Consider the following 14,676-nt stretch of genomic DNA (forward strand, 5'->3'; position numbering starts at 1 on the left):
AGGCTTATTTCCTCTTGCTGATTTCTAACCGAGAGCAGGTTTGGTCCTGCAACTCGCAGTGTGTGGTTACAGTGCTGAGTCAGATCTCCTCTCCCCGTGTACCAGCGCTCGGCTGAGGCTTCGCTCGTCGCACGCTCGCTCGCCCGAGCCTGACTCGCCCTCTCACCCCCTTTCTTTTTCTTTTTTTTTTCCCGCTCCTCCTCGCAGTGGACGGTCTCAGGGAGGCGCCGGACTTCGGCCGTGACGGGGAACGGGAGCTGAAGGCCGGCCGGGGCCCGGAGAAGGCGGCTGCGGCCGCGGCGGGGCGCCCGGGCGCGGGCCGGCGTCCGGAGGGCGAGGACGGGATGGACGCCTGGCGTGGGGGTGGGCTGCCTCCCAGCGGGCCCGCTGCAGGTAAAGGGAAAGGGACGTCCCAAAGCGCTTTGCAGCCAATGAGGAATTGTTTTGAAGTGTTGTCGTGTCGGAAACGCGGCAGCCAATTTGCGCACAGCAAGATCCCACAAACGGCGACGTGATAAACGACCGGATAATCTGTTTTCTTCGGGGGGGTTGACGGATAAATATCGGCCCCAGGACCCCGGGGAGAACGCCCCCCCACCACCCCCCCCCGCTCTTCTTCAAAATAGCGGCCGTGGGATCTTTCCCCTCCACCCGGGAGGGCGGTCGGGGGCCTGGGTTTAACGTCTCATCCGAAAGACGGCCCCGGTCGACCGGTTGGGTTTTTACGACAATCCGGCAGCTTGACCGTCACTTTTACCGATACCAGCTTTCTTAAATTGAACTCAAATTCTGGAACTGACCTGGTGGGATTCGAACCCTCGTCCTCCGGAGTACCCAGCCCAGTGACATGGCGACTCGTCCTTCGATACTGCTCTCTGTCCATTCCTCTCGGTCTTTGTCTGCCTGGCTTTCTCTCTCTCTGTATCTCACCGCTCTCTCACCGTCCCATCCCCTTCTCTCTCTCTCTCTCTGTCTGTCTGTCCACTTGTATCCTTCTAGCCTCACTTTCTGTCTCAGTCAGCCTGTCTTTCTTTCTATCTGATCTCTCTATGCTTGCCCAGTATCCTAACTCGCACCGAGTCCCGTTCACCCATCACCCCCTGCGCTCGCTGACCTACATCGGCTCCAGGTCCGGGAGCACCTCGATTTTAAAATTCTCACCCTCCTGTTCAAATCCCTCCTCGCCCCCCCATCCCTGTCTCTGTAACCTCCTCCAGCCCCTACGACCCTCCGAGATCTCTGCGCTCCTCCAATTCCGGCCTCTCGCCCATCCCCCCTCGATTTCCATCGCTCCCACCGTTGACGGCCGTGCCTCCGGCTGCCCGGGCCCCGAGCTCTGGAGTTCCATCACACTCCTGACTTTTGCGCCTCGTTGACGGCGGAGAGGCTTTGGGGAGTCAGGAGGCGAGCCACTCGCCGCGGGACGCCCAGCCCCTGACCTGCTCTCGAAGCCCCGGCGTTTACGTGGCGGGTCCAGCAGTGCATCCCTCCCGCGCGCTCCCCCCACGTTTCTTTGACCCCCCCCCCTCTCCCCAAAGGACGCTGGCTGAAACCGGGCCCGAGCCGACGACCCACGCAGGGGTTTTAAGTCGGGTTAACTTACGACGTTGGGTTTTGGTGGAGGCTGTTGCGTGAGGCAAGTTTCAGGGGTGAGGGGGTTGAGACAATCTTGGGCCAGGTTCTGTCGGAGGAAAATATCTTCTTGACCAAGAGACTGATGGTTTGGGAAACAAAGAGAGGGAAAGAAAGATTGGATTTTAAGAGAGAGGTAAAGAAGAGGCAGAAAGGAAAAGTGTAAAAGATTAAAAACTTACAATTAACACCTGAAGGAATGAGATTCCACTCTCGTCATTCTTAAAGTTCAGTGCCAGAGGTGTTGACTGGCAGTAATTAACAGTTATCACTAAAGAGGTTATTTACGCTTGAAATGACTTGACTTAACTCTCTGGGGCGGGTTTAGATTGTTCCCACCGCAACTTCGCGCCGCTCGATGCATTTCGACGGTGAGGCAGGGCGTCTCGGGCAGCAACCTTCGGACCTCCGCGTTCAGCCCGGGCGCCGCTGTACCGTCTGCGCAAAAAGCTAACGGCCGGAGCCATCAGCCCCCGCCGTGTATCACGGCGGCAAAACCCTGGCCCGTAGAGTCGGGCGCGGGAACTTGCCCAGCCAAGCTCCGCCAATCCTCGGGGAGGGGAGGGGGCTCTGACTCTCTCGGAACGGTGTTCAAGAGAGGAAAGAAAAAAAAAATCTGTTCTGTTTATTGTTTTTTTTGTTAAATGAACCGAGGGGGTACGAACTCTGCACAGAGAACAAACTCTCGTTCTTAGACTGAGGCCCTGGGAAAAAAAAACACTTTTGGAGTTGCCTTGGGGTTAACCTCGAGACTCGCTAAATTGATAGTGTACCCAGGCAGCGCAGTTGCAGGCCAACAAGAGTTATGTGCAGTCGCTCTGGCCGCAGCGGGCTCTGATGGCTGATGGATCTTATTGTGAAGCCGGGAACTGAGAGGGCGGCGGTGACCCTGTTTTGGCTGGTGGAGGTTTACGTCGAAGACGCCATTGGGTCGAGGGCTTCTCACCCACCCCACCAGCTCCCCCAATTTCACATCATGCCAGGTGGGTAAAAGGGCACTGACGGACCGGGAAATTACAGGGTTTCAATCCCCGACTGAACTGAGGAAACTGATCTCGGCCGGGCTCACCAGGAAGGGAGCGACGCAGCTTGGCCTGGATGTAGTTGGGGGGGGGGCGGTCTCTACGATTGGACCAGTGTGTAGGGGGGGGTCTACAATTGGACCAGTATGTAGGGGGGCTGTACAATTGGACCAGTATGTAGTGGTTGGGGGGGGGCTGTACAATTGGACCAGTATGTAGGGGGTGGTCGACAATTGGACCAGTATGTAGTGGGGGGGTGGTCTACGATTGGACCAGTATGTAGGGGGGGTCTCTACAATTCGACCAGTATGTAGTGGGGGTTTACGATTGAACCTGTATGTAGGGGGGGTCTACGATTGGACCAGTATGTAGGGGGGCTGTACAATTGGACCAGTATGTAGTGGTGGGGGGGGGGGCTGTACAATTGGACCAGTATGTAGTGGGGGGGGGCTGTACAATTGGACCAGTATGTAGTGGGGGGGTGGTCTACGATTGGACCAGTATGTAGGGGGGGTCTCTACAATTCGACCAGTATGTAGTGGGGGTTTACGATTGAACCTGTATGTAGGGGGGGGGGTCTCTACAATTGGACCAGTATGTAGGGGGGGTCTACGATTGGACCAGTATGTAGGGGGGGTCTCTACAATTGGACCAGTATGTAGGGGGGGGTCTACGATTGGACCAGTATGTAGGGGGGGGTCTACGATTGGACCAGTATGTAGGGGGGGGTCTACAATTGGACCAGTATGTAGGGGGGGGTCTCTACAATTGGACCAGTATGTCGGGGGGGGTCTCTACAATTGGACCAGTATGTAGGGGGGGGTCTCTACAATTGGACCAGTATGTAGGGGGGGTCTACGATTGGACCAGTATGTAGGCAGGGGGTCTACGATTGGACCAGTATGTAGGGGGGGGTCTACGATTGGACCAGTATGTAGGGGGGGGTCTACAATTGGACCAGTATGTAGGGGGGGGGTTACGATTGGACCAGTATGTAGGGGGGGGTCTACGATTGGACCAGTATGTAGGGGGGAGGCTCTACGATTGGACCAGTATGTAGGGGGGGGGGCTCTCCGATTGGACCAGTATGTAGGGGGGGGTCTACGATTGGACCAGTATGTAGGGGGGAGGCTCTACGATTGGACCAGTATGTAGGGGGGTGGTCTACGATTGGACCAGTATGTAGGGGGGGTCTACGATTGGACCAGTATGTAGGCAGGGGGTCTACGATTGGACCAGTATGTAGGGGGGGTCTACGATTGGACCAGTATGTAGGGGGGGGTCTACAATTGGACCAGTATGTAGGGGGGGGTCTACGATTGGACCAGTATGTAGGGGGGGTCTACGATTGGACCAGTATGTAGGGGGGGGTCTACGATTGGACCAGTATGTAGGGGGGGTGGTCTACGATTGGACCAGTATGTAGGGGGGGGGTCTACGATTGGACCAGTATGTAGGGGGGGTGGTCTACGATTGGACCAGTATGTAGGGGGGGGGGCTCTACGATTGGACCAGTATGTAGGGGGGTGGTCTACGATTGGACCAGTATGTAGGGGGGTGGTCTATGATTGGACCAGTATGTAGGGGGGGGGGCTCTACGATTGGACCAGTATGTAGGGGGGGGGCTCTACGATTGGACCAGTATGTAGGGGGGGGTCTACGATTGGACCAGTATGTAGGGGGGGGGGGTCTACAATTGGACCAGTATGTAGGGGGGGGCTCTACGATTGGACCAGTATGTAGGGGGGGGCTCTACGATTGGACCAGTATGTAGGGGGGGCTCTACGATTGGACCAGTATGTAGGGGGGGGGCTCTACGATTGGACCAGTATGTAGGGGGAGGGGGGTCTACGATTGGACCAGTATGTAGGGGGGTGGTCTACGATTGGACCAGTATGTAGGGGGGTGGTCTATGATTGGACCAGTATGTAGGGGGGGGGGCTCTACGATTGGACCAGTATGTAGGGGGGGGGGCTCTACGATTGGACCAGTATGTAGGGGGGGGGTCTACGATTGGACCAGTATGTAGGGGGGGGGTCTACAATTGGACCAGTATGTAGGGGGGGGCTCTACGATTGGACCAGTATGTAGGGGGGGGGCTCTACGATTGGACCAGTATGTAGGGGGGGTCTACGATTGGACCAGTATGTAGGGGGGGGTCTACGATTGGACCAGTATGTAGGGGGGGGTCTACGATTGGACCAGTATGTAGGGGGGGGGTCTACGATTGGACCAGTATGTAGGGGGGAGGCTCTACGATTGGACCAGTATGTAGGGGGGGGGGCTCTACGATTGGACCAGTATGTAGGGGGGGGTCTACGATTGGACCAGTATGTAGGGGGGGGTCTACGATTGGACCAGTATGTAGGGGGGGGTCTACTGATTGGACCAGTATGTAGGGGGGGTCTACGATTGGACCAGTATGTAGGGGGGAGGCTCTACGATTGGACCAGTATGTAGGGGGGGTCTACGATTGGACCAGTATGTAGGGGAGGCTCTACGATTGGACCAGTATGTAGGGGGGGGTCTACGATTGGACCAGTATGTAGGGGGGAGGCTCTACGATTGGACCAGTATGTAGGGGGGGGTCTACGATTGGACCAGTATGTAGGGGGAGGCTCTACGATTGGACCAGTATGTAGGGGAGGCTCTACGATTGGACCAGTATGTAGGGGGGGTCTACGATTGGACCAGTATGTAGGGGAGGCTCTACGATTGGACAGTATGTAGGGGGGGTCTACGATTGGACCAGTATGTAGGGGGGAGGCTCTACGATTGGACCAGTATGTAGGGGGGTGGTCTACGATTGGACCAGTAAGGAAGGGGGGGTATCTCCGACTGTAAGAGGCACAGAGACATGTGATGTGCCAACACATGCAAACTGTGCTAGATGTGAATCAATTCATTTTTATGTGAAATGGTTATTTCCCCCATCTTGCAAGGCTTGATGAACACTGCCTCCATATTAGGGATGACACATCAAATCCTCCCACACTCCTGGTCAGGATATGAGAAACAGCTTGTCACCTGATACACGACCCCGCTCTCAACTCTGGCCTCTCACTCCTACTTGTTTCTGTCTCTTTCTCTCTTTCACAATGGCCAATGCCCCGAAAGTTCAAATATTCAGTCCTGCCTGTTCTTACAGGGCTTTCGGGAGAGAGCGGGGCAGTGGGATTAGTTTGGGGATTGATACAGGGCTATGGGGAGAGAGTGGGGCAGTGGGATTAGTGTGGGATGATACAGGGCTATGGGGAGAGAGTGGGGCAGTGGGATTAGTGTGGGATTGATACAGGGCTATGGGGAGAGAGCGGGGCAGTGGGATTAGTGTGGGATTGATACAGGGCTATGGGGAGAGAGTGGGGCAGTGGGATTAGTTTGGGGATTGATACAGGGCTATGAGGAGAGAGCGGGGAAGTGGGATTAGTTTGGGATTGATACAGGGCTATGGGGAGAGAGCGGGGCAGTGGGATTAGTTTGGGGATTGATACAGGGCTATGGGGAGAGAGTGGGGCAGTGGGATTAGTGTGGGATTGATACAGGGCTACGGGGAGAGAGTGGGGCAGTGGGATTAGTTTGGGGATTGATACAGGGCTATGGGGGGAGAGCGGGGCAGTGGGATTAGTGTGTGGGATTGATACAGGGCTATGAGGAGAGAGCGGGGAAGTGGGATTAGTGTGGGGATTGATACAGGGCTATGGGGAGAGAGTGGGGCAGTGGGATTCGTGTGGGATTGATACAGGGCTATGGGGAGAGAGCGGGGCAGTGGGATTAGTGTGGGGATTGATACAGGGCTATGGGGAGAGAGTGGGCAGTGGGATTAGTTTGGGGATTGATACAGGGCTATGGGGAGAGAGCGGGGAAGTGGGATTAGTTTGGGATTGACTCCAGCCCATTCAAGGCTGCCTCTCCAACCCCCGATCCCATCGCGACCAGCCCCTGAAACTACAGAGTGAACTCAGAGCTTCGGTCGAGCGGAGGGGTTTACCCAGGGACTCAGCAGGGGCCAGCCCCCGTTTCACACATCATGATGTGGCTCTCTACTTTTTGTGAAATGACGGCTTTCAAGGCGTCGTGTTACCAGAATGAAAGAGAGGCTTAATTTGCAAAGTTACTCTTTGAGCAGTTCCCGGTTAAAGGGATAGAGAGAACGAGCATTTCTGCAGCGCCTTTTGTCGCCTCAGGACGTCCTAAAGCCCTTCACAGCAGATGATAAAGCCCTTCACAGCAGATGAAATACTATTTTTTGAAGTGCGGTCACTGTTGTAACGTAGGGGAAACGCGGCCGCCAATTTGCGCACAGCAAGATCCCGCAAATAGCAATGTGATAAACGATCAGATCATCTGTTTTTTAGTGGTGTTGGTTGGGGAATATATATCGGCCCCAGGACACCGGGGAGAACTCCCCCCCCCTGCTCTTCTTCGAAATAGTGGCCGTGGGATCTTTTCACGTCTGTCCGAGAGGGGCAGACGGGGCCTCGGTTTAACGTCTCATCCGAGGGATGACACCTCAGACAGTGCTGCGCTCCCTCAGTACTGACCCCTCTGACAGGGCGGCGCTCCCTCAGTACTGACCCTCCGACAGTGCAGCGCTCCCTCAGTGCTTCCCCTCCGACAGTGCGGCGCTCCCTCAGTACTGACCCTCCGACAGTGCGGCGCTCCCTCAGTACTGACCCTCCGACAGTGCGGCGCTCCCTCAGTACTGACCCTCCGACAGTGCGGCGCTCCCTCAGTACTGACCCTCCGACAGTGCGGCGCTCCCTCAGTACTGACCCTCCGACAGTGCGGCGCTCCCTCAGTACTGACCCTCCGACAGTGCAGCGCTCCCTCAGTACTGACCCTCTGACAGTGCAGTGCTCCCTCAGTACTGACCCTCCGACAGTGCAGCGCTCATTCAGTACTGACCCTCCAACAGTGCAGTGATCCCTCAGTACTGACCCTCCGACAGTGCAGCGCTCCCTCAGTACTGGCCCCTCCGACAGTGTGGCGCTCCCTCAGTACTGACCCTCCGACAGTGCAGCGCTCCCTCAGTACTGACCCTCCGACAGTGCGGCGCTCCCTCAGTACTGACCCTCCGACAGTGCGGCGCTCCCTCAGTACTGACCCTCCGACAGTGCGGCGCTCCCTCAGTACTGACCCTCCGACAGTGCGGCGCTCCCTCAGTACTGACCCTCCAACAGTGCAGCGCTCCCTCAGTACTGACCCTCTGACAGTGCAGTGCTCCCTCAGTACTGACCCTCCGACAGTGCAGCGCTCATTCAGTACTGACCCTCCAACAGTGCAGTGATCCCTCAGTACTGACCCTCCGACAGTGCAGCGCTCCCTCAGTACTGGCCCCTCCGACAGTGTGACGCTCCCTCAGTACTGACCCTCCGACAGTGCAGCGCTCCCTCAGTACTGACCCTCCGACAGTGCAGCGCTCCCTCAGTACTGACCCTCCGACAGTGCAGCGCTCCCTCAGTACTGACCCTCCGACAGTGCAGCGCTCCCTCAGTACTGACCCTCCAACAGTGCAGCGCTCCTCAGTACTGACCCTCCGACAGTGCGGCGCTCCCTCAGTACTGACCCTCCGACAGTCTCGCCCTCCCTCAGCACTACACCGGGAGTGTCGGCCCGGATTACGGGGCTCGAGTCTCCGGAAGTGGCGGCTCGAACCCACGACCTTCTGACTCAGAGGCGAGAGGGGGAGACAGAGAGAGATACCCGCTGAGCCGCGGATGACTCCGTATGAGGATAGAGCTGGGAGGCGTGGGATAATTGGCTAGTTTTTTTTCAAAGAGCCGGCACGGGCACGACGGGCCGAATGGCCTCCTTCTGTGCTGTGTGACTCCGTGAACTGACCCTCAGCTATGACCCTGTTCTCAGGACTCGCTGAGGGAGAGTGTCGCCGTGAGGAAATGGAGATGAAGACCGAAGACATCTGCCTGGCCGGAGAGGTGGATTACTGTCAGTTCAACGGGGCACCCGTTGCCTACGTCCAGTCAAGCCAGGGCACCATGTTTTACAAGAGACCGACTCAGGACAAGCAGACTCACGGTAGGCCATCCCACTTCCCAGCCCCCGCACCTCACCTCATCTCGCTCTGTCCCGTTTACAAACAGCAAAAGACTCCGGGGAGCCGGCCGGGTGCGGCCGCGAGGCCTAATGCAGTCAAATAGCCCGCCGATACTCTCTGGGGCTCACGCGTGACGGATGGTCACTCTGGCACGGTGCCGGGAGAAGGGGGAGGTGGCTGGTGACCCAGTGTTATATCCCACTTGGTCCGGCAAACTCTGACAGCGCGGCGCTCCCTCGGTACTGCCCCTCCGACAGCGCGGCGCTCCCTCGGTACTGCCCCTCCGACAGCGCGGCGCTCCCGCGGTACTGCCCCTCCGACAGCGCGGCGCTCCCTCGGTACTGCCCCTCCGACAGCGCGGCGCTCCCTCGGCGCTGACCCTCCGACACTGCGGCGCTCCCTCACTGGGAGTGTCGGCCTGGATAACGGGGCTCGAGTCTCCGGAGCGGGAGACGGCCGAAGAGTTAATTTCCTTTCCCCCTTTCTCCTCAGAGGTGACGCTCGGGAACCCCGATGCCTTTGCCCAGCTCCTGACCTGCCCCTACTGCGAGAGGGGCTACAAGAGGCTGACGGCCCTCAAGGACCACATCGTTAACCGCCACGAGAAGACGGAGGGCAGCTTCCCCTGCGCGCTGTGCGGTTATTCCTTCAGTCACCGGGGCCAGTTGGAGCGACACACTGCGATCCATAACCGGATGCAGGATCAGGTACGACAATTACAAAACGGCCCCCAGGGGTTAGAGCTGGATTTCGAGGGCTCGCGATCATCACAAGAGGAGGGCAGAGAGATGGAAGGTGAAGAGGTCATGGAGCGCGGGGAGTCGGGGGGAATGGCGTGGTTTATTGGAATGGACAGTCCAGGAAGGTGGGACATTTCAAGAGGGGAACAGGTCAGGTCTTTGGCAGAGAAAGTGATCGAGGGATAGGGGGAGAGAGAGAGAGAGAGAGAGAGAGATGGAGGGGAGAGTGAGGGGGTTATGGAGAGAGAGAGGGGATTATAGTGAGAGAGGAGGGGTTATAGAGAGAGAGGGGGGGTTATAGAGAGGTGGTTATCGAGAGAGAGATGGAGGGAGAGAGAGAGGGCGTTTTAGAGAGAGAGGGGTTATAGAGAGAGAGAGAGGGGGGGGCTTTAGAGAGGGGGTCATAGAGAGAGAGGGGGTCATAGAGAGAGAGGGGGTCATAGAGAGAGAGGGGGTTGTAGAGAGAGAGAGGGGGGGGTTATAGAGAGAGAGAGGGGGGTTATAGAGAGAGAGAGGGGGGTTATAGAGAGAGAGAGGGGGTTATAGAGAGAGAGGAGGGGTTATAGAGAGAGAGGGGGGTTATAGAGAGAGTGAGCGGGGTTATAGAGAGAGAGAGCGGGGTTATAGAGAGAGAGAGGGGGTTATAGAGAGAGAGAGCGGGGTTATAGAGAGAGAGAGGGGGTTATAGAGAGAGAGGAGGGGTTATAGAGAGAGAGAGGGGGTTATAGAGAGAGAGGAGGGGTTACAGAGAGAGAGAGGGTGGTTATAGAGAGAGAGAGGGGGGTTATAGAGAGAGAGGGGGGTTACAGAGAGAGAGGGGAGTTACAGAGAGAGAGAGGGTGGTTATAGAGAGAGAGAGGGGGGTTATAGAGAGAGAGAGGGGGGGTTATAGAGAGAGAGAGGGGGGGTTATAGAGAGAGAGAGGGGGGTTATAGAGAGAGAGAGGGGGGTTATAGAGAGGAGGGTGGTTATAGAGAGAGAGAGGGGGGTTATAGAGAGAGAGTTGGGAGGGTGTTATAGTGAGAGAGGGGGTTATAGAGAGAGAGAGGGGGGTTATAGAGAGAGAGAGGGGGGGTTATAGAGATAGAGAGGGGGGGGTTATAGAGAGAGAGGGGGGTTATAGAGAGAGGGGGGTTATAGAGAGAGAGAGGGGGGTTATAGAGAGAGAGAGGGTGGTTATAGAGGAGAGTGGGGTTATAGAGAGAGAGAGGGGGTTATAGAGAGAGAGAGGGGGGTTATAGAGGAGAGAGGGGGGTTATAGAGAGAGAGGGGGTTATAGAGAGAGAGGGGGGTTATTAGAGAGAGAGGGGGGGGTTATAGAGAGTGAGAGGGTGGTTATAGAGAGAGAGAGGGGGGGTTATAGAGAGAGAGGGGGTATATAGAGAGAGAGGGGGGTTATAGAGTGGGGGGTTATAGAGAGAGAGAGGGTGGGTGGTTATAGAGAGAGAGTGAGGGGTTATATAGAGAGAGAGGGGGGGTTATAGAGAGAGAGAGGGGGGTTATAGAGAGAGAGGGGTGTATAGAGGGGGGGTTATAGAGAGAGGGGGGTTATAGAGAGAGAGAGGGGTTATAGAGAGAGAGTGGGGGGGTTATAGAGAGAGAGAGGGGGGGTTATATAGAGAGAGGGGGGGTTATAGAGAGAGAGGGGGGGGTTATAGAGAGAGAGAGGGGGTTATAGGAGGAGAGAGGGGGTTATAGACGAGAGAGGGGGTTATAGAGAGAGAGGGGGGTTATAGAGAGAGAGGGGGGGTTATACGAGAGAGAGAGGGGGTTATAGAGAGAGGGGGGGTTATAGAGAGAGAGAGGTGGGTTATAGAGAGAGAGGGGGGGTTTATAGAGAGAGCAGCGGGGGGTTTTAGGGGGTTATAGAGAGAGAGGGGGGTTATAGAGAGAGAGGGGGGTTATAGAGAGAGAGGGGGGTTATAGAGAGAGAGGGGGGGTTATAGAGAGAGAGGGGGGTTATAGAGAGAGTGGGGGGTTATAGAGAGAGAGGGGGGTTTATAGTGAGAGAGGGGGGGTTATAGAGAGAGAGAGGGGGGGTTATAGAGAGTGAGGGGGGTTATAGAGTGAGAGGGGGGTTATAGTGAGAGAGAGGGGGGTTATAGAGAGAGAGAGGGGGGTTATAGAGAGTGAGGGGGGTTATAGAGAGAGAGAGGGGGGTTATAGAGTGAGAGAGGGGGGTTATAGAGTGAGAGGGGGGTTATAGAGAGAGAGAGGGGGTTATAGAGAGAGAGAGGGGGGTTTTGAGTGAGGGGGGTTATTGAGTGAGTGGGGGGGTTATAGAGAGAGAGAGGGGGGTTATAGAGTGTGGGGGGTTTGTGTGAGGGGGGGTTATAGAGAGGGGGGGGTGTGAGAGAGGGGGGTTTAGAGAGAGAGTGGGGGGTTATTGAGTGAGTGGGGGGGTTATAGTGAGTGAGGGGGGTTATTGAGTGAGAGAGGGGGGTTTAGTGAGTGAGAGGGGGGTTTAGAGTGTGAGGGGGGGTTATAGAGTGTGAGAGGGGGTTATAGAGAGAGAGGGGGGGTTATAGAGAGTGAGGGGGGGTTATAGTGTGAGGGGGGGGTTTAGAGAGAGAGGGGGGTTATAGAGTGAGAGGGGGGTTATAGAGTGAGAGGGGGGGTTGTTGAGGGGGGGGTTATAGAGAGTGAGGGGGGTTATTGAGTGTGTGAGGGGGGTTATGAGTGTGAGGGGGGGTTATTGAGTGAGAGAGGGGGGTTATGAGAGTGAGTGGGGGTTATAGAGTGTGAGGGGGGGTTATAGAGAGGAGGGGGGTTTTGTGTGTGGGGGGGTTATAGTGAGAGGGGGGGGTTATAGAGAGAGTGGGGGGTTTAGAGTGTGAGGGGGGTTATAGTGAGAGAGGGGGGTTTTAGTGTGAGAGGGGGGTTGGTGTGTGGGGTTTGTGTGAGTGTGGGGGGTTATTGAGTGAGTGGGGGGGTTTTGAGAGAGTGAGGGGGTTTTGTGAGTGAGGGGGGTTTTAGAGAGAGAGTGGGGGGTTGTAGAGTGAGGGGGGGTTGTGTTGTGTGGGGGGTTGTGAGTGAGTGGGGGTTTGTGTGAGTGGGGGGGTGTGTGTGGGGGGGTTTTAGTGTGTGGGGGGGTTTTGTGTGTGAGAGGGGGGGTTTGTGGTGGGGGGGGTTGTGTTGTGGGGGTGTTGTGTGTTGTGGGGGGTGTGTGAGGGGGGGGGTTATTGTGTGAGGGGGGGGTGTGTGTGTGGGGGGGGGTTGTAGAGGTGTGAGGGGGGTTGTTGAGAGGGGGGGGTTATAGAGAGAGTGGGGGGTTATGTGAGTGAGGGGGGGTGTTGTGTGTGTGGGGGGTGTTGTTGGGGGGGGTGGTGTGTTGTGGGGGTGTGTGTGTGGGGGGTTTTTGTGTGTGAGGGGGGGTGTTGTGTGGTGTGGGGGGGTTGTGAGTGTGGGGGGGTTTGAGAGTGAGGGGGGTTATTGAGAGAGAGTGGGGGGGTTGTTGAGTGTGAGTGGGGGGTTTTGGTGAGGGGGGGTGTTGGTGGGGGGGGTTTGTGAGGAGGGGGGTTAGTGGAGGGGGGTTATAGAGAGAGAGGGGGGTTATAGAGAGAGAGAGGGGGGTTATAGAGAGAGAGGGGGGGTTATAGAGAGAGAGGGGGGTTTTAGAGAGAGGGGGGGTTTAGAGAGAGAGGGGGGGGTTTGGGGGGTTTGAGGGGGGTTAGAGTGGGGGGGGTTATAGAGAGAGAGAGGGGGGGTTATAGAGAGAGAGAGGGGGGTTATAGAGAGAGAGGGGGGGTTATAGAGAGAGAGGGGGGTTTAGAGGAGGGGGGTTATAGAGAGAGAGGGGGGGGTTATTGAGAGAGAGAGGGGGGTTTTAGTGAGGGGGTTGGTGAGTGAGGGGGGTTATAGAGAGAGAGAGGGGGGTTATAGAGAGAGGGGGGTTTGAGGGAGGGGGGTTTTGAGGGGGGGGTGAGAGGGGGGGTTATAGTGTGAGAGAGGGGGGGTTATGAGAGAGGGGGGTTAGGAGAGAGGGGGTTATGGAGAGAGAGGGGGGTTATAGAGAGAGAGAGGGGGGTTTTAGAGAGAGAGAGGGGGGTTATAGAGAGAGAGGGGGGTTATAGAGAGAGAGGGGGTTATAGAGAGAGAGAGGGGGGTTATAGAGAGAGAGAGGGGGTTATAGAGAGAGGGGGGTTATAGAGAGAGAGAGGGGGTTATAGAGAGAGAGAGGGGGGTTATAGAGAGAGAGAGGGGGGTTATAGAGAGAGAGGGGGTTATAGAGAGAGAGGGGGGTTATAGAGAGAGAGGGGGGTTATAGAGAGAGAGAGGGGGGTTATAGAGAGAGGGGGGGTTATAGAGAGAGAGAGGGGGGTTATGGAGAGAGAGGGGGGTTATAGAGAGAGAGAGGGGGGTTATAGAGAGAGGGGGGGTTATAGAGAGAGAGAGGGGGGTTATAGAGAGAGAGAGGGGGGTTATAGAGAGAGAGAGGGGTTAGAGAGGGGGTTATAGAGAGAGAGAGGGGGGTTATAGAGAGAGAGAGGGGGTTATAGAGAGAGGGGGGGTTATAGAGAGAGAGAGGGGGTTATAGAGAGAGGGGGGGTTATAGAGAGAGAGAGGGGGGTTATAGAGAGAGAGAGGGGGGTTATAGAGAGAGAGGGGGGTTATAGAGAGAGAGAGGGGGGTTATAGAGAGAGAGAGAGGGGGGTTATAGAGAGAGGGGGGGTTATAGAGAGAGAGGGGGGTTATGAGAGAGAGAGGGGGGTTATAGAGAGAGAGAGAGGGGGGTTATAGAGAGAGGGGGGGTTATAGAGAGAGAGAGGGGGTTATGGAGAGAGAGGGGGGTTATAGAGAGAGAGAGAGGGGGGTTATAGAGAGAGGGGGGGTTATAGAGTGAGAGGGGGGTTATGAGAGAGAGAGGGGGGTTATAGAGAGAGAGGGGGGGTATAGAGAGAGAGAGGGGGGTTATAGAGAGAGAGGGGGGTTATGAGAGAGAGAGGGGGGTTATAGAGAGAGAGGGGGGTTATAGAGAGAGAGAGGGGGGTTATAGAGAGAGAGGGGGGTTATAGAGAGGAGAGAGGGGGGTTATAGAGAGAGAGGGGGGTTATGGAGAGAGAGAGGGGGGTTATGGAGAGAGAGGGGGGTTATAGAGAGAGAGAGGGGGGTTATAGAGAGAGAGAGAGGGGGGTTGTAGAGAGAGATTGGAGAGAGAGTGAGAGGGTGACCAATCTCTCTATCTGCATAATGAGAGAGGAGGGGTTATAGTGAGAGAGTGGTTATA

General features: G+C 56.4%; 1 protein-coding gene across 1 annotated transcript in view; it reads left to right on the forward strand.

Moving 5' to 3' along the window:
* The first annotated feature begins 214 nt into the window (after positions 1–214).
* The window catches only part of LOC137306882 (zinc finger E-box-binding homeobox 2-like), a 32,292-nt gene continuing 17,830 nt past the window's right edge, over positions 215–14,676 (forward strand). The window contains exons 1-3 of the mRNA XM_067976271.1: positions 215–393; positions 8,520–8,690; positions 9,202–9,416. Coding sequence (XP_067832372.1) covers positions 345–393; positions 8,520–8,690; positions 9,202–9,416 — 435 coding nt within the window. The 5' untranslated portion in view covers positions 215–344. The remainder of the gene's footprint in view (positions 394–8,519; positions 8,691–9,201; positions 9,417–14,676) is intronic.

Source organism: Heptranchias perlo, chromosome X (assembly GCF_035084215.1).
Source record: "Heptranchias perlo isolate sHepPer1 chromosome X, sHepPer1.hap1, whole genome shotgun sequence".
Lineage (NCBI taxonomy): Eukaryota > Metazoa > Chordata > Chondrichthyes > Hexanchiformes > Hexanchidae > Heptranchias > Heptranchias perlo.